The sequence below is a fragment of the Pempheris klunzingeri genome, chromosome 20, assembly GCF_042242105.1.
Source record: "Pempheris klunzingeri isolate RE-2024b chromosome 20, fPemKlu1.hap1, whole genome shotgun sequence".
Classification (NCBI taxonomy): Eukaryota; Metazoa; Chordata; class Actinopteri; order Acropomatiformes; family Pempheridae; genus Pempheris; species Pempheris klunzingeri.
Window position 1 is genome coordinate 3,405,499 of NC_092031.1, and position 24,136 is coordinate 3,429,634.

Here is a 24,136-nt window from a genome sequence, read left to right on the forward strand (position 1 = left end):
TGTGAACTGAGGAGAACATGCCGATTGTATAAAAGGCCCTCATCCATCATTATTGATCTCTCACTTACTGTAAAGTGGGGGCATTTTTACTGTATTTGTGTGCGTTTTTTCTCCCTTGTGTGTTGCTGTGTGCGTGCGCATATCTGTGTATCACTGACAAAGTAAATAAATTAGGAACCTCACAACTCATATGAATCCCATTAGTTCAAGAGAATTAATCTCGTCGTGTGCCTCTGCCGCCGGTTTCAGCGATGCCTAACTTGCTTTCCGCAGAGCTGGATGGCGATGCTCAGCGCGCTGATACATGAGGTAGAAACACACCGTGAAATCCATCTCTCGAGTTTTTGCTCTGGCATTTCATTTCTGAGAGCTTGCATTTTTCTAATGCACATTATGGCTTTACGCTGACATTTTAGTGTGTGATGACAAATAATGGCGAGCTCCAATTTTTGCAATATCGCACTCTAAGATTTTTTTAACTCGATTTTAAATTGTTGAGTTGTTTCTCACACATTTTCACTGAATCATAGCCCAAGACGTGCGGCGAGAGATCTGTTATGGGATTTATAACGTGTTGTTACAATATCGGGATCATTTGTTTCACTTCGCCCTGACATGTGTAACGCCTGTATACTGTGTCGGCCATGTCCCACACTGAACCATAAGGTTGTCCTGCATTCTTGCCCTCTAATTTATGTCTCCAGAATCAAAAGACATGGGCTCTACAGGTCAGCTGTCACATTCCTGTATTCCCACAGGCACTCATGGAGAACGGCTGGATGGAGTGGGAAGAGATTTATGGCACAAACCCATCCAGGGTCCTTAAAACTCTGGCAAGCGCTGCTGCCACCTCTTCCTCCTTCTCTCCATCTCCACGCTCACCTCTCCTCCTCCGGTCGCTGTCCAACCAAAACCCAGAGAGAGGGAGACGGGCCAGCCAATCCGGCGCGTCTCCCAAAGCAGAGCGTCACATCACATTTGGCCAAAGTGTTTAGGCTGCAGCTGCTTTTTGGAGACAATGAGAACATGGACACCACTGACACCTTGTGGCGGTTTCCAGCAGAGTCTTGGAGCGGGGCGGTTTTAGTAAATGTCAACTTATACAAACACCAAAAACTGATTTACAGTCTTATAGATTTACTTGCTGTGATTTACAGCTCTGTATAAAAACAGGTTATGATGTTAAAAGTCGAAATAAGAAATCCTTAATCGTCATTTTGTGTTAAAATGTCCACTCGCGCTCTATCCAGGCTACCTGTGATTGCCTTTCTTTAGGGTCATAACAGGCTTCTTCTATGTTTAACAAGCCAGTTTGGCCCGCTGCCCGCAGGTCACACCGACTGAATGCAGCTGAAGAAAAGGAAAAGTGGGCAACAATCAGATGGGAAAAGTCAAGCAAGAGAGACAAAGAGAGTGGATCCCTTTATTCTATTGTGTGAACCCTGTCCCCCCTCTCCTTTCTCCTTTTCTCTGTCACACACCCATTTAAAGACCCCTGGCTGCTATTGTGGCCATAGACACCAAGACGCTATAGACAGGCAAGACATCCTATTTACCACCCAAAGTAGCAGGGGGTGAGTCTGGGGTTTGGGGTCATGCAGGAGGCAGCGGTCATCCCCCGGTCAACTACAGTAGGTCATTATTCAGCCCAAGCCAATAGCCCAGAACCGCGTCCGAGCAACCCACCCCCAATCCATTCTGCTTAATTATTATAAATGAGGGGCGGCGTAAACAGCCATCATTACAGACACTCAGTGGCATACACAAATCCACTTTAAATTGCTATTAAGTTAAGGAGCTATCTGTAATCCCAGGCGTGCATTAGAAAGGAGCGAGTAGGTTTTCTTTTTATTAAATCTCATCGTCCCTGAGATATTTTCAAACGTTCTCATGCTCTGTCATGTTTCCAATTTGAAGCCAATTCACTGATTTAATTAAAAGCCCACTTGGAAAAAATGGACACTAAGTAGCCATTTCGATCTCTGGTTGTGCAGAATTATCGTCCATATTTCCGAATGGATTTCGACAAGATTTCTTTTGGCACACAATCCTCGTAAGCTCCGCAAAATAAGCACTTTTGCTCACAGTTTTGGGCGTTATCGGGTCGTTTGTGTGGTGTGGTGTATCCCCGTGTGAGCAGCGAGGAGAGCTCGCTAACCTGATAGCGGGTTACAGATTGTGGGCTCCTGTCTGTTGGAGGTGACCATGTTTCTTTGTTAGAGTGACCAGTGATGGAGGAACTGCAGAGAGCTGCAGTGTATCTGATGAGTCTGTGCAGAGCAGAAGGGGAAAGAAACGCAGGGGGGGAAAAAAAAACAGTGAGGATGCAAGCGGAAAGGCTGCTATAGGAGAGATGGAAAGAGAGCAATAGGAGGAAAGGAGGGAGGGGGTTGGAGATGAGGAAGGAGGGAGGGAGGGAGAGATTGTAACACCCAGGCGGCGGGTTCAGCGGCAGGGCAATGAGAGACTTCCTGCGCTCCATCACGCCCAAGGCCTGCCTCAGTCAGCTGGTGGCCGAGGAAAGATGCCTCATGTGTCAGGCTTATTAGCACTCCCCCTAGTTTGTATGCATTTGGGATTGTGTGTGTTTCATCTGCGAGTGTGTGTGTGTGTGTTTGAGATGAGACGGGAAAACAGGAAGGAAGAGGACATTCAGTCAGAATCTGCACCAAATTTAATATCCCCCCACCCCCACCCCCCCCCAAAAAAAACAAAAAGGAAGGAGAAAGATATTAAATCTATGTTTTTGTTTAGGTACATGATGGCGGCGTTTTCCTTCACCGCATCCAACCAACCTCGACTCACCTTCCTCCCTGCTTCAGGCTCCGGTAGCTGTCAATCCGTCCTCCGGTCGGGAACGTGAGCGATGGGCCTATCAGGATGCCACCATTAGCCTGCCCCCTGAGTGGTAAATAAACGATCGCGCCGGTACACTGCAGGTGTTGTCATGGCAACCCACTCTCAGTGCCAGCCCCGCCCACGCTCATTCCCCCGCTCGCTCGGCGGAGGAGTCACCGGGAGGTCAGTGAGTCAACGCGCCGCAGCCGCCACGACGCGGCGCTGTTTGGCCCCCACCTTCCTCCCTCCGGCTCGAGCACACACAGTCGATTTTTTGATCCGCGTCCAGGTTGCAGCAAACACGGGCTCTGATGTGTGTCACCTCTCACACACCCAGACGGCACACTGTGTAATCTGGTACATCGACTTAATGAGATAAAAACCAGACATTTCCCAGAACGCAGCCACTCCGGGGGACACTTGATTTTATTTTATTTTTTTCCTCTCTCCTCCCAGAGTGTCTCGCAGAGAACGTCTCCCCTTTCAGATGAATACTAAACTTGTACAATCAGTCGCGGTGCCACAATGAGCCGAAATATACTTGCGCCCCCCCCCCCCCCCCCTCGGCCTGAAAAACCTCGCAGCTTAAGATGCAAAATCACAGGAAAACAAATCAACCTAAAAGACAAAAAGAGGAAAACAAACAGAAGGAGGAGGACATTGAGGAGTTAGCATAGTTTTTGTCATTTGGATAATTTACTCTCCACGCCTCTTGGAATGTCCCTATTACAGCAGGTGTACTCTGGATGAACCCATTTCAAGTATGAGGAAGATGGACTCTGCACGCCTGACAGACTTCCGCTGCCATTGGCACCCACTCTGTGATGTAGCAGTTGTATTAAAATGGCGGCTCTGATAATCCAAAAGACCTTTCTCGGGGAGAATTTGAGACCGACTGCACAGATGGGCCACGGAGATAAATAAAACTCTCTGTCACTACGGTTGGTGGAATAGTGCTGCGACGCCCCCAAGGGAGAGAAAAACTGTTTCGCTCCCTCTCTCCAGTGCCCCCCTCTCACCCCCCCAGTCCGTCTGTCTCCCCTTTCCTCCTCCTCAGCTCACGTTATCACGAATGGGGAACCAGAGCCAGCTTTCCGCAACCGGGCTTTTCCCTCTACAGTCTTACGGGGAGCATAAAAAGCCCATTTCAGACTCAACTTTCCCCTGCGTTATGAGCTCAAACACACACTGAACTGCCAGTCAGAGTTTGTCAGAGAGCCAAGCACACTGGAACATCCCAGTCAGAGCTGTCGGTGAGGTTCGTAGGGGAAAACGATGAGGCCCAGATGGACTATCTGCTTATTGTGGGTACCTGTTTGTGCTGTAGGAACACTTGAGTCTTGTGCTTTATCACTTTCTAAGTGATCCATTCATCCTTGCTGTCACTCATTAGCTGCAGGCCTCATTCCTCTGGCTTCAGAGAGGTGTCGGGTCTGGATGATTGGCTGGACCTTTGACAAAATGCCGTCCATCACGTCAGGGGGTGTGTGTGTGTGTGTGTGTGTTTTTACAGCTAAAGCGTGTACGAGCAAGAAGTGAAGTCTGATTCCAATCTGAACACCAAACACCAAACTATGTGCTTGCGTGTAGTCGAGCGTTTCATCTCCTCCTCAGCGCCGAGACAAACTGTTCACGCCGCCGTTCTCAATCTGCTGGCGAGCAGAGGACAGATGAGTGGCCCCGCTCTCGCTTCCATCAGGGCGGGAAAATGACGGCCAACTGGTGCCTCCTCTGCTGGGCTTCGACGCCCCTCTGGTCTCTGGCCAAATATTGATCTACTACAGATCTAGTTAGAGCCCAACTGCCGTGATCAGATGATCATGTGGTTGTTAATGCGACTCGCGCTCCTAAAATCCTTGAAGCATTTCAAAGAAATGTGATTTTGTTATTTCAGTCTTATGCGAGAGGCCTGAAATTGAGATTTAAATGATGGAAATTTTTTAAATATCCACGTTTTGACTCTTTATTGGACAGTTTTTACAGTTTACTCAATAAATTGTGTGTTAGGAGTGTATAAATTTCACCTAATTTTCGATTCAATGCAACGTAAAATCTCATAATCACTACAATTATAAACTGTATTATATTTAACTGATTTAACAGTTATTAAACATTTATTTGAGTCTAAATTATATTTTCCTATTGTAGGACACTATCCACCAATAACACACAATTCTTTTTTAATATAATAGTATGTTTTTACAACAAGACATTACTTAATTTTATTTTAATTCATCTATTTAATTGATTTAAAAGTTTTAAGAAGGATGCATAATACTTTTTTTCATCATTAAGTCTAAAATAAATGTTCACCAGAAGTTAAAAAACATGAATCTGCTTATTTTTGTTATTTTTTATTTTTTTACCAGCTGTCAAAAAACCCTAAAGGTATTCCACTTTTTTTTAAAGTCACAATTAGCTTTATGATTTCTGCATATAAATGAAGGAGCCAGATTCTGTTTCTTTTCCTTTTTAATCACAGCACAGAGATGAAGTCTTGCTATAATTAGTCTGGGGAAAACAGGCATGCTGCTGTTATGGCTTTTCAGCAGTTTTATTTTAGACACTCACTGTTTCAACAGTCTCATTTACCGTTTACTCCCATTTTTAAATGGAAAAACCTGGAGGTTGAAGCCCCCCGGTGTCTGTTAGAAAACTGCACGTGTCTGTTTAACGTGCGGGATCTAGATGGTAAAGTTGAGTTTATACAGTACGAGGGCATTTTTACCCTTATTGTGTTAGTAGCCACACGTAATTGCAGTTCAAATCATTCGAATGGTTCGTCTAATGTTAAAAATAGGAGACAAATAGTATAATCAAATAAAAATGTGAGATTGGTGCTTAATCCTGCTTTGTTTACTTCGTCCTTTGGCCCCTCGGAGACTCACCGTTGTTTGTTTGTTGGTCCAGGAGTACAACATTCACGGCTGGTGGGTCGGCGAGCTGAACGGCACGGTGGGTATCGTCCCCAAGGACTTCCTGCACCCTGCCTACATCCTCTGAGCTCCAACAGGTACCGAGGCACTCTCTTATCATCAGCATTATGGACCATTACGGTGGCCTAATACACAGAAACGGTCCCCCTGGTACTCATCCAGATTGCCATTGAGGTATTTTCAGTCGTTGACCTGCCATTTATGGCATCTGCTGGCTGGAAGAAGTACTGCATAAAGTAATCTGAGCGCCGCAATGGGCAATGGGCGAGAATAAATATGTGTAACAAAAGCATGATTACAGCGCCAGTTGTCCTATTTAAGAAAATGATCCCCTAATACTGTTAGATAGGCACAGCTTAAAATGAATACTGAATTATTAATGTGTGTTTCTCTGATAGCCTGTTTCTGTTTTTTTGTTTTCTTTGCCTCTACAGTGCTCCTGCTGACACGTCGGGCCATGAATTTCACAGACAGATAATCTTTTGGCAATTTGAAAAACTATTCTGTAAATTACATCATGTAAATCCGCCGCAGTTGTACTTATTCCTGTACGCTGTGACGCATTTGTAAAGGTCTCGGCTACAGTGTTGATGAGCTAAAATAGTCAATTGGTGGAAAATTAAGCAACAGCAGTTTTGATCATCTATTGATTAAGTCATTTCTCAACAAAAGCTACTCCAATGTGAGGATTTTATGTTGTTAGAAATTGAATATATTTGAATTTTTGTCTGCCAGTTGGACCAAAAAAGGTAATTTGAAGATGTCACTGTGGGCAAAGTTACATTTGGATGCAAATATTTCTGACTTTTTAAATTTTTTTATGAATGATTAAATGATAAATCAGAAAAATAACACATTTTAATAATTAAAATTATTGTTAGTTACAGCCCTATTGCAAACTGATAGATTGTGGACTGACATTTATCATCTCACTGGTTAAAACAGTATGTACATTACTGTCACTTGTTTTCTCTTGTTTCATCACATTTTATAAAATTAGAAGATGATATTTACAATTTATCTTATTTTAATCTACATTTGTATCTGGAGTCTCACACAGAAATCCTAAATCTGGACATCTGGTCTTTTTTTTTTTTTAAGAAAAACAAATGAAATTCGTCTGATTCCAGCTTCTTAAATGTGAATATTTTCTGGTTTCCTTTCTTCTCTATGACAGTAAACTGAATTTCTTTGGGTTGTGGACAAAACAAGAGATTTTAGGACGTCATCTTTGGCCTGGGGGAAACACTGATGGACAATTTTCCACATTATCTGACATTTTATAAACCCAACAACTTATTTACTGATGGAGGAAATAATCGATGGATGAATTGATAATGAAAATAATCTTTAGTTACACTTCTGGCCTGAACTGCTTGGTGTCGTTATTAAACTCAGTTTTGTTTTCGACCACTAGGTGGCGGGATCTCTCCAGCATCGTGTCTTTAAACTAAAAGGTGTGTTTGGTAAAAACATCACAGAAAGAAACAATCACATGTAGCACAGTAACAAAGAAAAACTATTTATTTGAAATAAAATTAGATTATAGTTTGTATATTTACATGGAAAACGTCACCCAGGTTGCCAGCGTTGCCCTTTTAGATCCATGTTATAAAATAGAGGTCTCCAAAGGAAGAGAGGGGGGAGGCTTTGCTGCTGAACATCATCTTCAAAAACAAACTTTATAAAAGCAAAAAAATAACGATTAGTTTACCAGTGTAGAAAGAAAACATAACCCAGGACTCTATAATCCACATCCTTGATCCCACGGCTGTGACGAGGCTCATTTCTACGTACAATAAACTCTGGGTCCCTTTTTTTAAAAAAAAAAAAAAAAAGCAACTAAATGAATCAGAACCACACGAAGCTGCAGCAGTCAGTTTACACGTGTTTCAGACTAACTGGAATCAAGGACGTCCTCAGGAACTACAATTAAATAAAGAAAAGTCTAAGTCTAAACATTTCAGTGTAGGCTGTGATTAAAAAAAAACTATGCTCACATTAAAACCAACAGTGTGACGACGACAAAGCTTAGTGTCTGTAAACATTGGTGTGTGATTCCTCTCCACTTTTATGATCACTAAAAAAAAACCAACAGTAAAACAGCAGAAAATGTTAAAGAAATGACTTCATTAAAAAGGAGTTTAAGTCTATTGCACATTAGTTTTAATTCACTGCTTGATTCTCAAATTCTTATTCTGATCATTTATTATAATGAAATAAAATGTCAGAGGCTTAACTGATTATTTATTTGTGCTTTGTTGGGCTAAAATATGTTCTTAGGTTTACCATAATGTGCAGAGAGGAGTAAACTCGCTGTATGTTAGCTTGGCCTCGATCCAAACATTGAACTGGTTTAATGTTGATCCGAAACAGTGAGTTTTTTCTTCTCTGTAGACAAAACAAGTCAACCTGATTTAAGCCTCCGCTCTCAGGATTCAGTAGATTCAGTAGTAAACAGTGATTTTTATGGGTTTCACATTTAGTGAGGCTGTAAATGAGCAGAAAATGACTTAAAACGAATACTCACATGCTCGTATGTGCACAGAACCTTATAATTGTTCCTCCTCTGTCTGTCCGTCTGTCTGTCTGTGAGGAGATCCCCTCCTGAAGAGACTTTAATGTAAGTAATCCTCACAGTTTAACTACAACATGTCTGTTATTACAGCTCTGTATCTTTCATTAGTTTCTAATTTTTGTTTTCAGTTTAGTTAGTTTCTGGAGTGGGTTTTGCTCTTTTCAGTGTAGTTTTTAATTACATTTAAATGATTAGTTTTAGTTTAGTGTTTATTAGCTTCAGTATTTATTTATATTTTTATTATTATATGGGGATATTTCTATCCTGTGCAGATTTAAGAAGTTCAGAATTGGTGCTACAATACAAGCACAACTCTCACAACAAACGGACTAAAACCATTTCCTGAATACTTTTCTATTTTAGTTTAGTTTTGTAATAATATATAAAAGTAAAATGTAGAATAGAAATAGAAAAAAATGTTTGTATTTTTTTCCAGTTAACTAAAATGTTTTCACTCAAAGATTTAGTTTTAGTGAACCATAATAAACTTAAATAAACTTAATAAACTAATATTCAATAGCTGTATGAATTTGACAGTCAGTCTTTACTGTATTGAATTTAAAAAAAAAAAAAAATTTCCAGCTCTTTCACTGCAGATCAGCACAGAAACAGACTAAATTTTAAAAACAGGCACTAAATTGACTGTAGCTTTGAAAAATACCCAGTTGATTTGTCTCATATCAGGTTAAACTGATCTTCAGAAAGGTGTTTTTGTGTCTCCTGACAGTCAAGACAGCCAGTAGGAACAATTTCAAGACATTACGGACATGTGAGTTGTAAAACTGTGAATCAAACTTATAATTCAAGTGGACACATCTGCTACAAAATGCTGTGTTACTGAAATACCCTTAAAATGTGTTTTCAAAGCTCAAAAAAATAATAAAAACCCCTTCGGTCTTTATTCTAAATGCATGTTTCAACCTTCAGGTGCATGACTCCTGTTGTGAGCTTGAGCGCCCTCTGCTGTTCCCACTCATCACCCACAGCAGAGGAGACGGTCAAGGTGCCAACATTTAGTGTACCTGAGTGTAAAAGCTGTGAATTTTAAAACTAAATGAGCACTATTTTAAAAATATACCCACAACATGCATGACGGCACAATGTTTAAATTAAACAATGAACAGAACAAAGCTCCCCGTATGTAATTTGTTTTTGTGATAACATGATCTGTTGTACTGGCTAAGTGAGTGTGCAGCTGACCCTCCCTCCCTCTTTCCCTCCCTCAAAGTGTTATTCAGCTGTTTAAACTAATGCACCTCCAGCTTATGAGTCTCCTGCTTCCTGCTCTGTGTGTTTACTGTCAGCTAGTCCAGGTGTGTAGCTGGTCTCTAAGATGCTAAAGTCACTATTTTCAGTCAAATCTCCACCAGTTAGAGCCGAGCTAAGATCCAGAGATTTACTCAAGTCACTGATGTCGGTCATGTATTGTAGGTCCTCGTCCTCCTGGGCGGAAACGTCGTCTTTTCCCACAGGGCATCCGTTCATCTGTAGGCCCAGAATGTTCTCCACTTCTGACCAGTGAGTGACCACCTCGGGGGGCGTCTTCATGTAGCCGTTTGCAGCCTGGATCGAGTCGTCGGCCTCGTCACAAGCGCTCTCTTCATCGCTGACCTTGACGATGCTCTCATTGGAAGACGGCAGCGAGTGGCTGTCCTCGTCGCTCTCGTCTTTGGTCCCGATCAAACCCGCCTCCGCCTCGGCTTGCTTTTGGTCCGCTTGTCGAACGGTTTCTTCATCGCCAACACCTTCCACATCTGGGACACAGTGCATGTTGAGAGTCTCTTCACGGATTTCAAGCGGCGTCTCCTCGATGCGCTCCGATTCATCACCTTTCTCGTCGTCTGGCTCTTTTTCCCCATCTGAGTTCTTGAGCTCCTCCGGTCGGCTGACATCTGCACTGTGACCCTCTGTGCTACCAACTTGTTTGGGACTATTAACCTCAGAGATTTCTAAAATCTGCCACTCAGAGCAGACGTCTCCCAGACCGTCCTCCTGAGATTCAGCATTACTGTCCTTAAAATCTAAAATTACTCCAGAATTCACACTTTTTTCTGGCTCAGAGTTTCCTGAGCTTTCCTGTTGGTCAGCCGGCTCCTCCGTGTCTGCATGAGGAACCGTCTGAGCACCAGCTTTTTCCTCCGTATCCACACCGTCCACCCCACAGTTCTCCTCAAAGCCGGTCCCCATGGGCGAGTGCACCTCCACTGGTGTCTGTATCTGACAGCTCCTCTGCTGGGTCTGTTCTGACGGGCTGAGACTCTCCGCTTCATCCTGCAGGTCAGCCAGAAAAAAGGTCGCTCTTGTCCGGCTACAGTCCTCAACGATGGCCTCCAGTTGGTTGTCCCTCTGAAGGACCTTTATTGAGGATTTCTCTTCGTGCTGTAGCTCGACTCTGTCCAGCAGACCGTCTAGAGGGTCAGAGTCACCGCATGAGAAAAGCTCTGGGCTGACGGTCTCTGTAGTTTGTGTGTGTGGTTGATGAGGAGCCGGGCTGTGGAGAGAAAATATTTACTGTAATTCACATTTTAAACAGAGCAGCAGCTTAAAAGGAACCCTGGGTCCTATTTGTACATATTTAGGCTTCTGAATGGTTTCTAAATATTGGTTCTCAGCCTGCAGCCGCAAAAACACTCAAAATTTGTCCACTAAAAGTTCCCGTTTTTGCTACTGACAGATTCAGATTGTTATTCAAAGCTTCTGACAACATTATGGAAGGGAGACCTACAGAGACAGAGCAACATCCTTTTTGTTGAATCAGAAACAACTGTATTGCTCAGTTCAACGCAGTATTTTAGCTCGCTGAACACAGAACTCTGTGTGACTTTGTTAAATAACCCTTTAAAGACAAACTAACCAATCGAGGCAGTAAGTAGATCAGCAACTCCTGCTACATAGAATTACTGCTGAGGCCATCTATTAAATTAATTCCTCTTATCTCTTTAGACACCAAAATATGTAAAAATAGGCCTCAGGTTTGAAAATACCACAATTACCTTTTAAACATTTTGAGAAATGCACTTATCCCAACTGTTGCAAGGAGCTAGTTAGCTTAGCATGAAGTTAGTCCACCTACCAAACACCTTTAAAGCTCAATAATTAACATGTAGTATCTTATTTGTTTAATCTGTACAGACATGGATGTTTATTAACGACGTTATATGGGGCTAAAAAGGGGATAATGCAAAGGTAAAAGGTTATTTCCACATCATTAGGTCTTAATCAATTGCTTAGATCCCTCATACCTCTCCATGGACTCATAAGAGACGGTCAAACTGGGCTCCTTGATGGTATCGTCCTCCTGAGCTTGAGCAAAGCCCCGATTGGACGAGGCGTAGGTGAGGATGGCATCGGTCACGGAGTACGGAGTGTGGCCCTGCACGCAGTCCTGGATGTGTCCGACCGGCAGCTGGGTCTGCAGGAAGAGGTGGAGCTGGCTGTCTGACAGACATACCGTCATGTTCACCACTCTGCCAGGACCAAGGAACAAAAAACATCATGCATAAAGATAATATCAGCGATAACAATTTGTCACGGTAGGTTTTCTTTTTTTTTTTTTTTACAGGAACAAGTTGAAAGAAGAACTGACTTGTCCAAGAAGGCCTGAAGTCCTTTCCTTCTCCCCTCCAGGAAGTCTTCATTGCAGAAGGAGAAGAAGGACTTTCCTGGGAGGTCTGGGACGGGCCTGAGAGGGCGGAAACAAGCACAAAGGCTTCATCCTCCATGTTTGTAGATGACGACACATTTGCTTTAATATGAACGATACAAAAGAGCCATGAAGGTGAAAGAAACCCTTGGTGACAAATCTGTTAAAACTTGGTGTAACAAAACATTTAAATTAACCAAACCAACTTTAAACCACTATTAAATGATTCTTGGCAGCTTTAGAACACAAAACAATGGAGACTGATGAAAGTTTAGTCTTCACCCTCATTTTAGCTGCATTTTGGTCTCAGTTGTTTGTCAGTTTGAGTGTTTTCTCTTAAAACAGCTGCCTGCTGTGTCTGTAGACTATTAAAAGCTATTACGCTGAAAGAAACAGTGAAGTTTCAGGCTGTGAAACCAAGACAGGGAGTTAAAAGATGCTCTGAGGGAATTAATTCTCTGTGGGTTTGTCTCTATGAGCTACTCCTTTCACATTACAGTCATTTGAGCCATTGTTGATACACGAATATTTACATAAATAATTACATGTGTAGTTTCAAATGATAGCTCTGGTGTTTTTAACTTTTTGGGTATAAAACGTTTTGGGGTTGATGCCTCGGCTGGCAGCAGCAAAACAGGCTGTAATGTAATCCTTTAGGGCAATTAAGTAGATCCACTAAATGGGCTTATTTTTGCCACTGACAGGCTCAGATTGTTATTTGAAGAGTCTGACAACATTAAATGGAGGATCTTTACAGAGATTGTCCTGTAAAATCTGTTGTATTTGACCAGAAACAGCCGTTATATCACCCTCTTCGAAGCAAACAGACTCCATTGAAGACAACAGTAGTTTTTCCTCACAGATCCTGGGAGGTTCTGGTCTACCGCTGCCTCTACTGATTAGTTTGTTTGTGTTATTGTGTGACTTTGGCGTTTCAGTGGGTTAGTTCGGATCCAACACAATATTTGTGTAACACACAATAACACAAACAATCATCAGCAAATTACTCTTATTGCCAATGGAGTCTTGTTGAATTACTCCCAATGTAATCCTGTCTTCTCTGGAAAACAACAACAACAGTACTACTAAAACCATCTGCACACTCTTCATGATGACTTACACCAAACCAGAATTCTTCTGAAGCTTCCTCTTGAGCCACACGAACTCGCTGTAGCGCCGACGCACGCAGGACGTCTTGGCTGTGAAGGCTTTACTGTTGGTCTGGGAATGAAAGAAATGCATCTATTACAGTCAATAATACAACATTATACTGAGGCAATGCAAAGTCCCATTAAAAAAGGGGAACGGATCACAGAAAAAGACCAAAAACCATCAAAATCTGGCTGGTTTAGCACATTTTAGTGGATAAGAGAAGTGGATGTAGCCTCCAGGTCTGAGAGGAGTCCAGCAGGGGGCGACTCCACTGGCCCCAAACAGAAGTCTGATTGGATGGAAGTCAATGAGAATAAGTATTGAGCCTATTTCTCACTTGAGACACTTTCCTAATGAGTTTTATGGTCTCAGTCATGAGTTTCAGGGCTTCAACACAGCATGATACTCATTTAAATAATCACCATAAAGCAGGGTCGGCTTTAGGGCCGGGCTACCTTGTGACTAACCAATAAGAGGTGGGTCACGCCCAAACATAACCAATCAGAGGCAGGGGGGGGGAAACAACAACAAAGCATCACTTCTAGTTCCAAAAAAACAAAATGGCTTTAAAACCAAACTCAAGGCTTCAACATGGCGATTCACAATCCAACATGGCGGCTACGCTACAGATGGTTTATTATTAATGGCTCATATGTTCCACCTATCAGGGTGCACTTATGTCACTCAAGGTTCCTCTTGTGCCGAGTTAACAAGCTCCTCCAACTCTTAATTCTAAAAAAAACCCAACTTCCTCTGGTCCTAAAGCATCCATGTTCCTCCATTACCACGAGCACGCACTAGTTTACTTTAACTCAATCACATGGTCCTGGTTCCCCCAAATACTCACTACAGCATCAAACGTGTTTCAATCCGCAGCTGAAAATAGTCCAACAAAAGCACTATTTAATCCTCGTTGAGAGACGTTTGGTAAAAACTACAGCGAGCAGCAGTTTTGGGAAATTACAGAGCCTTTTAAAAAAATAAAAGTATATATTTTCAACCCATTTTCAAACATTTAAATCTTCGGTAGAGAAGTCAGAAAGCAGTGAGAGACGGACAAACACACTGTTGGTCTTTTCATGCCATTTGTTGACAATTAGAAAACAATTTATTCATTAATCTTGTCAATTATTTGGGATAAATGTTTGTGTGGACCGACTCGTGCTGCAGCTGTTCAACTTAAGTATTATCACATGTCAGATTTGCTCCAGTGCCGAAGGACAGTCCACTGATGTTTGCATAACAAACGACCCTCAGACGGGCCGTAATCAATTACAAGCAGCTTTGGTCACATTCCCACGTCACCACCAGCACACCATACCTCCCTTGTTTCAATCAATTCAGCTGAAGCCACAGAAAACACAGTTGGTGGTCAAATATTTAAAAAAAAAACCTTCACCGCAGAAAATCAATCAGCAACTATTTTAACATATGAATAATTATTTCAATCATTTGCTGGATCCAGCTCCTCAAATGTGAGTTTATTTAATACACACAGACTGTATATAAAGGTGGACGACGTCAAAGATCCTCTATAATTATAATAATAACTGCCAATATGTATGAAATGGTCTTCACTTCCTGTCTACTGAGTGGGCGTGGCCGCTGAGCTACAGTTGTTTAGTATTTTAATTAATTTTAATATAACTCAGTCATTTTGCAGGTCGTTATTCTCAAAAGTTTATCTGCTGATTTACAGGCGTCTCTTTTACAAAGTGAGTCTGTAAAAAAAAAAAGTCTTTCTGGACCCAATGGTAAAAAATGTAAAATAACTTTTCCCCAAACATGGTTTTCTGTGATTTTAGTTCTTAAAACACTGATGTTTGTTCTCAGTTTGATTTTGACTAATCATTTCTGTGTGTGATGTTATTCCAGCTGACCTGTTTTTAGTAATCGAAGATGTATCTGTAACTTTAGATAATCACGATTTTCTGTTTCAAATCGACAAAATGAGTCGTTCTGTGATGGAGCCCTGATCACAGACTCTAAATGACCTATGGGACCAACGGAAATATGGGGAATTACAAAAGCTGTCTTTTAAAAAATATATATTTTCTGATATTTTATGGACAAAACGATACATTGGCTTATTGAGAAATCTGCAGAATTACCGATGACTGAATGGCTGTTATTGTTAAAAACAGATTGAGTCGTGTTTAGGTGTCTTTATTTTTTTTAGCAAATCTGAAATAATCTGTACAAATATTAATTCAAGTGTTTTAAACTAGGTTGAAAATTTCAGACAACAGTTGAAGCAAGCAAAAGCAGTGAGGAGTGAATCTAGAAAATCTGCTGGTTTGAACTGTCTGGATTTCTAATTTCTAACATTTTAGGGGTTCACATTCACCCATGAACAACAACAGCATGTTGCCACAAACAAAACGAATCATGTGAGGTCGTGTGATCAATGCGTCCTATTTCATGAGTCAACACCCACCCACGTCCGTGTAGGCATGAAATCTTGCTGCTGACACAGCGCTCCTCAACACACGGCCCAGACAACAACATCAACTCCTGTCCAAACAAAATGTAAGGAATGTATCGGCTGCACACTCAGTGGTTTATAAAGATGGGAGTTCAGCTGAAAACGGGCCTTCCTAAGGTTGGTAGTCGTATCTGCGGCTCCAGGTTATTTAATCCTCCAGTTACCTTCCCATAAGCTTAGAAAACTAAGTGTGTAGATTAGTGTCAAAAACTAGTACCAGTAATTCTTAACTGGTGAGAAACTCTTTCCAAGTATAATGTAATTGTCACATTTTAAAGAATTGTTGCATATTTTGAGTTCGAAATGACTAATTAATATAAAAACTTCTGTAATTTGTCCATCAGATTCACCACCCACCAGACTCAATTAACAAAAACAGTAATTTTACCTCACAGAACACAGGGGTGGCTGGTCTACTACTGCCGAGTTCAATTAGTTTCTTCATGTTATTGTGTGTTACACTAATATGGTGTTGGATCCAAATTAACGCTTTAAAACATCAAAGTCACACAATAAACAAACAAACTAACTGATTAAGACAGCAGTAGACCAGAACCCCTGTGTAAAATTCCTGTTTTTGTCAATGGAGTCTGGTGGGTTTGAATGGCACACTTCTAACTGCTGTTGTGGTGCTTTACTCATAACTAACATGTCTTTTTTTAATGGTTTTAATACATTTCTATATGAACTCTGTGTGCTGTTGATTATTTTCCAGATGTAATCTTAGAAAATAGTGAAAAATGTCCCCTCAGTTTTCCAGAGCTTACTGATATAGGTATTGTCTAAAGAATATTCAACTTACAATTAAGTAAAACAATGAAAGGAGCAAAGTTTCACATTGGAGAAGCTGTAAGCAGAGAAAGTTTGACCTGTCTGAAAGTGATCTGATGTGAAGTGTCAATACTCACATGTAGGAATATTTTATAATCCACATATGAATTCCAGGAGCCTTCGTTCTGAATGCGGGGATCTTGGACCCGCACTGCAACAAACTCCTGAGAGACAGAAACAAAGTCAGTGTTTCACAACTTCTACTGGCACAAAAAAACCCTGCTGTGGCGCTTGTGAATGTGTTTTTTTCTGTATCACAGTTAAACCGTGAGATTGTAATCTACCATCTCTCCAAACAGATGAAGTTCCTCAAATGCCCTTCAACACATAAATGGAGGTATTGTTCTTTGGCATTTGTAAAAAGGAACTTAAAAAATGGAGCTTAGACATTTTAGGGGTTTTATCAACACAAGAACACACAATAAAAACTGTTACAGCGATTTAATGTTAAAAAAAAAAAAAGAGCAGGAAGTTACTTACATCTTCTTCTTGATTACTGATCATCCTACCGAGTGCTGCACTGCAAATAAAGGAGCAATCAGTGAGGGGAGAGTTCAATAAACGGGATCAAAAGCTCAGAGCGCCTTCGTCTTCTATGGTGTTGTCATGATCGGGTGACTCATCCTCAAAAAAAGAAGCTGGTCAGCGAAAACCAGCTGAGTCACTCAGGCGTTTCTCTTCACCACTCAGACCCACTCAGAGCTTTTTATCTGCAGGACTTGCAGCAGTTTGAGGCTCTTTGCTGTTCTGTAACATCATATGTTGGCAGCGACGTTCTGCACAGCAGGTAGACCAAGATTCCTCACACCAGTGACGCACAGACACGTTGTTGTGTTTTCATTACAAGTCAAATGGTTAATCAATTAGTAGTAAAATGTCAGAAAACAGAGAGGTGGTGTCTCTGAGCAGCTTTTGTCGTCTGCAAAATAAAAGGTTGCATTTATGGCGAAGAAGCTCAAACCTTTTTCACTGATAAATAACTGAAATAATCATATAAAAACAGCTGTGGACTAATTTTATGATGGTGTCAGATATTCACTTTGTTCTTATTCATTTGCTGAATGTGTGGATTGGACTCTGCATAAAATCCAGATGATGATAAATAAAGAAACGTGTCAGTAAAGGTCAAAATCCACGTGCTTATGCAACAGATCTAATCTGAAGTGAGGACGATAAAAAACAAACTAAATCTAATAAAAAAATTTTGCTCATAAAATTTAGGGAACACAAATACAGCAAGAAGTAAATGACTGTGAGAGGTGAAAAAAAAACCAACAACAACAATAGTTTAAAACAAATAAATAAATAAAAAAACAAACAGACATGAATTAAATGTAATGATAATTTCCTGTTAAATATTTCAAAGAGAAAGTATTGTAGCTCTGAAGGGCGTTTTCTGACACACCAGTGTGAGGAAACTTAAAGTTCAGGTGAATAAAATAACATTAAAAGCCCCAAACTTCAGTCCAGGTGTGTTTATCCTCCGTGTGATGACAAATAAAGACTTAGTTAGTTGTCTGGCCTCACTGATGAGACTTCTGGCTAAAGGAAACATCGGCTAAAAGCTAATCCACGGCGACAACTACTTACTTTCACTGGGTGAATGTCGGCTGCTGTGCTCGAGTCCAGCCGCCTGTTGTCGCCTCTGTCCCGCTTGTCGACGTTTCTGTTTTATTTAAGGACAAAAACACCCAAATGCGGAGGCTTGTTTTCACGATCGCCTCCTTTCTCCATTTCGCAAGTCACAAGCGCCGCCGCAACGTCATAACGTCATATTTTCGCTTCCGGGTGTGCGTGCGCATGCGTAAGTAAAAGGTAGAAAGGGGGCGTGTCACTTTTTCTTTTTTTCCCCCAAATTATAATTTATCTAATTATTTTTTTTAATTAGCTTAACATTTTTAGAAAATTATATAGTATTTCTTATAAGTGAAATTAAAAAAAATTACAAAAATAGAAATTGTTTAGATTTTAAAATGTACAGTCAGTGTAATTAAAATAAAACACCATTCATAGTAAGTCAAAATTATGAGTAATGTCAAGTCATGACTTTACTCTGTATCTCTGTATCATGCATTATTACAATCATTAAATAACATCTTCTGCTCAGAAGGAATGATGATATATAATCATATATTGTTACGTATACTCATATTTACATATTTTTCTGTGCATAACACACCTGTGCCTATCTAAGTATCCATCCTACCTTGTTGTTTCCACTGTATGTACATTCATTGTATAGTAATTTTCAATACTCATCTATGCTGTTTGAGTAGGGCGTCCTGCCATACCAATACAAGGCATCAATAGGCCTATCAATAGCTATAAACTCCTTAAACTGGGGAGATAAGAAAACTTCTTGCACATTAGGCTAAAATTCATTAATTAACAACCAATACATCAAAGAGGTGAATCCCTGAATCCACACCATCCCTAAAAGATTAAGGCTCAAATAAAGGGGTACCTGTGATGTTATTTTGTTAATTCTAAGAGGCATTTACACCTCAAAAAAACCCGTCCAGAAAATCCAATAAAACCTTTAAATGTACTGACATCCACTTATTCTGGGGTAAACATTTTAAATGCCTGGATACTGAGTATGAATGTCTTAAAATATAATTTATTTCCACCACAAAAGCCTTAGATATTCCAAATGAATCTCTCTATCTATGTGTTATTTTTTTATGGACAAATCATCATCCTGATTTAGATTGAGGTATTTTCCATCTTGTCAGGGTTAAATTAGTGAAAAAAATTAAAGGTGCTGTAATTGATTAGCGTGCCATAACATGTGACGACATTAATCGCCAGATTAATCAATAAAACACTGATAATTTACAGTATTCATCCTTTTTTCTGTATCTACCTTGCAGTGATGGATGCTCCGTTGATCCGGTCCGCCGCTTGTGCGCGAACTGCGCAGGCGCAGATCTACACATCATACGCAGGCAGCGGGCCCGCTTCCTGCTATGACGTAGCGCACATCCACATGTTTTATGAATCAGTGAAGCTGCGGCAGCCCAGTTTTTTTCTTCTTCTCTCAGACCAGACGAAGGGGCGGAAACGACACATTTGATTGTAGATAAACTAGCGGCTCTGCATTTTCACAACAAATCAGGACAAACAGCGACGTTATCACCTCATAATTGCGAGGAAAAAAAAAGAGGCTGTCGGGTTGTTTAAATTCTATTCGGGAGGAAGTTATATTTAAAAAAAAAAATTGTAATTCATCGGTGAGTTTAATTTTCATCTTCCCTCCAAACGTCTTTTCTCGGTTAACGTTTGATTGTGCACGAGACTACCGTTAGGCTAACAGTGAATGTGAATGTGTCCACCGGGGATGGAGACCGACATTAGCGGTGTCCGGTGTGTGAGTCAGCCAGGATCCACGCTTTGAGTGGCCGTAAATAATCAGAATAATCGACAGACATCATCCCACAGTGTGTTACATTAGCTTAGATGCTAACGCGAAAGCAATATGGAGGAGGCACCAGCTAGCTGCTAGCTGCTAACTGAGGGTCCCTTCGAGGCTTTGTCGTGCGGGGTTTTCTTCTTTTTGCTGGCTAGCATTAGCAACCAACTCCCCCCCCCTTGTTAAACTGAGAACACCCTGTGTATCCACCCACCACGGTGATGCTAATTTACAGCATCCAGTCTGGGTGTATTTGACCATCAGGTAAAATTTCCACACTATCGCCTCAGGTGTTGCAAAGCTCCTGTGGGCTGATCCTGATGCTGGCAGCCTCAGGATCACACCTGGTGAGCAACACCGAGGCTGCCACCCTCTGCAGGTGTCTTTTTTTGAAAAGGAAAGGTGATCAGTGAGGCAACAGTGACCCCTCATCCCCTTAGAGATCCAGTGAGTTTTGTATGTACATGGGGAACTTCAGGCAGATTAGACAGAAGATGGTAATCCATGATAGAGGTTGAAATAATCTGGTGATCTGCATGGCCTCACATTGATACCCATGTGTCTGTTCAATAAAATCTCCAATGCTGTTTTCTCCTCTCTTCCACGTTGACCAGGAACCTGCTGGTCCCCAGGTCTACCTGATGAGTATGAGCCTGACTACAGAGCCCCCTAACGATGGCCCCACTGTTACAGAAGGTTTCATATATTTATTAACATTATTCTCTAACATGAATTTCTCTGTATCGTGTCCCAAAGAGATGTTAAACTCTTGAGTATTAACATCTGCAGGCAGTAGGAGCTCTGAGTTAACAGGTTGGGCGTCTGTGCTCATTACTCCTGTCTCCAACCCAGCAGAGAACAAAATAACCCCGGCCGAGAAGAAGGACAAGAAGCCAGATGATGTGGCCGAGGAGGAGGAAGAGGAGGAAGAGTATGTGGTGGAGAAGGTCTTGAATCGGCGGGTGGTGAAAGGGAGAGTGGAGTATCTTCTCAAGTGGAAAGGCTTCTCTGAGTGAGTGTTTCGGAGGGAGTTTGTCGCTGCTTGTGTCGACATACTTATTAAGAGGTGACCGAATTATTAATTGAAGATATAAAATACTGTATTGTTTCTACGTGCTTGTGTCTGCAGCGAGGACAACACGTGGGAGCCAGAAGACAACTTGGACTGTCCGGATTTGATTGCAGAATTTCTGCAGTCCCAGAAATCAGCACACGACGGGAAGAGGAAGGCGGCCGGAGAAGCAGGAGACGACAGTAAAACGAAGAAGAAAAAAGACGACGTAAGTCCTGCCTCTTTGTTTTCGGTCGATCTATCCATCTTTTCACACAGTTCAGGGGTTAAGTGGGTTTTTCTGTTGTGTTCAGCATCAGTGTTCTTCACGCCAAAACACATTAACAACATAGTAATAGTTATAACACTCTGGCATCAATTAACATCCCACCTGACAATAAAATGTGGTGTCATATTTAGTGATATGATGAGTTGTGTGACTTCTGTTACATTGAGTGTTAGTAGTTCTATTAAAAAATGTATGTTACAAGATCTTAAAGTTTCATTAAGCATAATTGCCAGATGTCCAGTTGGACTGAGAGCATCCAAAGACAGACTTCCACCTCACAACACACCACAAACACCACAGTCAACAGCTGTAACACCTGCATGAACACAAGACCAAGAGTCAGTTACACTGTGGAAAGAGGAACAAAACAAAGCGATCCAATATTTTGACACCGCTGTGAATCAGGTGAAATAGGCTCATCAGTAATAATATATGTAAAATGTCTAATGTGTAATAAAATGTCCAATAAAAAGTTGCAACCGGCACTGTTAAGTTTCGTTTCTTTTTTCCTTACCCGGCTCAGGTGTTGCTCACAGCTTGTGCCTGTGGAAGAACAAAGGCAGAGACACAGAATAAAACTCTTTCTGTCTGCACAGCATCAGATGGATGTTTTCTGTTTAAAATATTGCCAGGAAACTTTGCCAAACCTGACACCAGCTGCAGCGAGCTGCGTGCTGCAGGCACAAGTGTTTACTGTACTTTAGGAAAAGCTTTTTTTTGTCACGTCAAAGGCTCCTACCACGTTGGTCGTGATGAGGCAGGGTGCTGTTTTCCAACCCCCCCCCGGCCCTCCATCTGCATACAGGACACCCTCTGTGCAGTCACCCGCTGAACAGGCAACTCTCATGTCCGAACTCCACCGCACTCGCTGACATGGTCACAGGAAGTCTGCAAGTGCCTCGGACTTACTGTCCAAATCCTCAGTGTATCGTGTCAGCGAGGACTTTCTGCAGATTGCAATACAGATTTTTTTACAAGACAACAACATTTAGCCTGAAGAAAAAGTACAATCAGTAATTTAATTTTTAATCTGCAACTATTTTGATATTTGAATAATGATTTTTAGTCACTGCCAAACATCTGCTGGCTGCAGCCTCTGACGTGAAGCTTTTCTGTGCCGTAAATGATGTAAACTAAATATCTTTGTTGGACTGTTGGCTGAACGAAGAGACATTTGAAGACATCACGTTGGGCTGCACGACATAAAAACAGTCAAGAAAAATAATCAGCAGTTTAATTTGTTGGTCGCAGCCCTGCGAATATGTAGAAAATATGACTCAGAAGATGAAAAGATTAAGATAATAAACAAATAAATAAATAAAAAGAAGTAACACTTAGCATATAAGTTTGGATTCAGATGCAACATGTGCAAAGAGGCCGGATTGTTTACCTGCACTCTGTTTTTTGTTGATCAGCATCTGGGTCTCAGATTCCTGAAGCCACAAACATGAAACCCTCAAACCCAAACTTTCTGTTTAGAGCACTTTCCCCTGAAGCCCCTCCACGTTTCTGTGGCGCTCAGTTTGTCTCAAGTTGTTTTAAATTCAGACAGAATTGATACACGGCAGGTAATTTTGTATTTCTGCTGAAATGTTCATGTTGCGTGTGACTGAAGTTGTGTTTTGTTTGATCCCCAGACAGAGAAGCTAAGGGGCTTTGCTCGAGGGCTGGATCCAGAAAGGATTATTGGCGCCACAGATTCCACAGGAGAGCTCATGTTCCTCATGAAATGGTTCGTATGTAGCTAAAAAAAACTGCTCGGCAGCTGTTCAAACTGGTCCGTCAGTCCTCCAACAACTGCCTGGCTTGTTAAAACGTATTGTTAATGTGTCCGATTGTGCCAAATCGTCGTTGTGCTCGTGTGTTTGTGCAGGAAGAACTCTGACGAAGCTGACCTGGTGCCGGCGAAGGAGGCGAACGTCAAGTGTCCGCAGGTGGTCATCTCTTTTTACGAGGAGAGACTCACTTGGCATTCGTATCCGACTGAAGACGAGAAAAAAGACGATAAAAACTAACCCAGGACAAAAGGGGCAGGGGGAAAGAAAAAAAATTGTAGTTTTCAACATCATTGTACTTTGGAAAGGGGATTTTGGGGGGTCTGGGATTTGGGGGGCAGAGACAAGCAAGACACCCTCGGACTCATTCGTGTTTTGGTGTATCACTCATTTGACTCTACTTTGATCTGGATGTAATCTGACTTGTATATATGATTCAGACTTGCTTGACAAAACGCAGCCCAATTGAAAAGTTCGACACAGTGTTCATTTTCAGCTTCCACTCCAGTTTTAAGAAGCGACTTCAGCTTCATTCTCACATTTGGTCCAGTGTTCATCTTTCTATGACATTGTTTCAGTGAGGTGGTTCTTTGATTTCATTATCGTGCCCTTATTTTTAATTTTTTTTTTTTTTTTTTTCTTGATTCATTGGTGCCTTTTGAGGGCAAAACTACATCTTAGCTGTTTCTTAGGACTTGTTTGGTGTATCAGTGATTCATTTGGTCATTGGTAATCTTTGTAGTGTTTTTCATTGTCATGTCTTGCTTGTCGGTTTTGGAGAATAAACCACTTTTTGTTACTGTGCTGTTTCACCGCGGTGTCACTTTCAGTCTAGCAGGATTATTACTCATCAGGGCCGCAGCTATCGTAGATTCTTCTTCTGATTGTTTTCCCCTTTAATCAATTAATTGTTTGATCTGTGAAACACCAAAAAAAGGAAAAAATTCTTGTTTTGCTCTACAAGCAGTAAAAAAAACCTCTTAAAATAAGTAATCGAATATCGTTTTATCTAGTTTTGATGTTGATGGTGCTGAAGCTGGTTTCAAAATGCAACATTTCTTAATTAGAACTAAATTAAAACCTGAAACATGGACCTGTCGCCGGCGTTTTGGAGCCCTTGTTGCATGTTGTAACGCACCATTCATG

The 24,136-nt window shown here is 41.3% G+C and overlaps 3 protein-coding genes across 4 annotated transcripts in view; 2 read left to right on the forward strand and 1 right to left on the reverse strand.

The window, feature by feature from the left end:
• Positions 1–6,817, forward strand: part of skap1 (src kinase associated phosphoprotein 1) — a 31,628-nt gene extending 24,811 nt beyond the window's left edge. Inside the window, exons 12-13 of the mRNA XM_070851845.1 lie at positions 5,749–5,851; positions 6,209–6,817. Of these exons, the coding sequence (XP_070707946.1) occupies positions 5,749–5,841 (93 nt within the window). The 3' untranslated portion in view covers positions 5,842–5,851; positions 6,209–6,817. The remainder of the gene's footprint in view (positions 1–5,748; positions 5,852–6,208) is intronic.
• A 2,775-nt stretch (positions 6,818–9,592) lies between these two features.
• On the reverse strand, positions 9,593–18,198 carry snx11 (sorting nexin 11). 2 transcript variants are annotated; one of them, XM_070851279.1, is made up of 7 exons: positions 18,054–18,198; positions 16,944–16,978; positions 16,541–16,627; positions 13,116–13,216; positions 11,939–12,034; positions 11,595–11,819; positions 9,593–10,843 (listed from the first exon to the last, which is right to left on the reverse strand). In XM_070851279.1, exons 2-7 carry the CDS (start codon positions 16,965–16,967, stop codon positions 9,616–9,618), a joined length of 1,761 nt encoding a protein of 586 aa, XP_070707380.1. In that variant the 5' UTR covers positions 16,968–16,978; positions 18,054–18,198; the 3' UTR covers positions 9,593–9,615. The 2 variants fall into 2 exon arrangements, with proteins under 2 accessions (XP_070707380.1, XP_070707379.1); XM_070851278.1 differs by having other exon boundaries at positions 16,944–16,983.
• A 1,416-nt stretch (positions 18,199–19,614) lies between these two features.
• On the forward strand, positions 19,615–23,288 carry cbx1b (chromobox homolog 1b (HP1 beta homolog Drosophila)). The gene is made up of 6 exons (XM_070851283.1): positions 19,615–19,696; positions 20,490–20,571; positions 20,728–20,887; positions 21,005–21,155; positions 22,853–22,947; positions 23,089–23,288. Exons 2-6 carry the CDS (start codon positions 20,517–20,519, stop codon positions 23,228–23,230), a joined length of 603 nt encoding a protein of 200 aa, XP_070707384.1. The 5' UTR covers positions 19,615–19,696; positions 20,490–20,516; the 3' UTR covers positions 23,231–23,288.
• Positions 23,289–24,136: the final 848 nt, after the last annotated feature.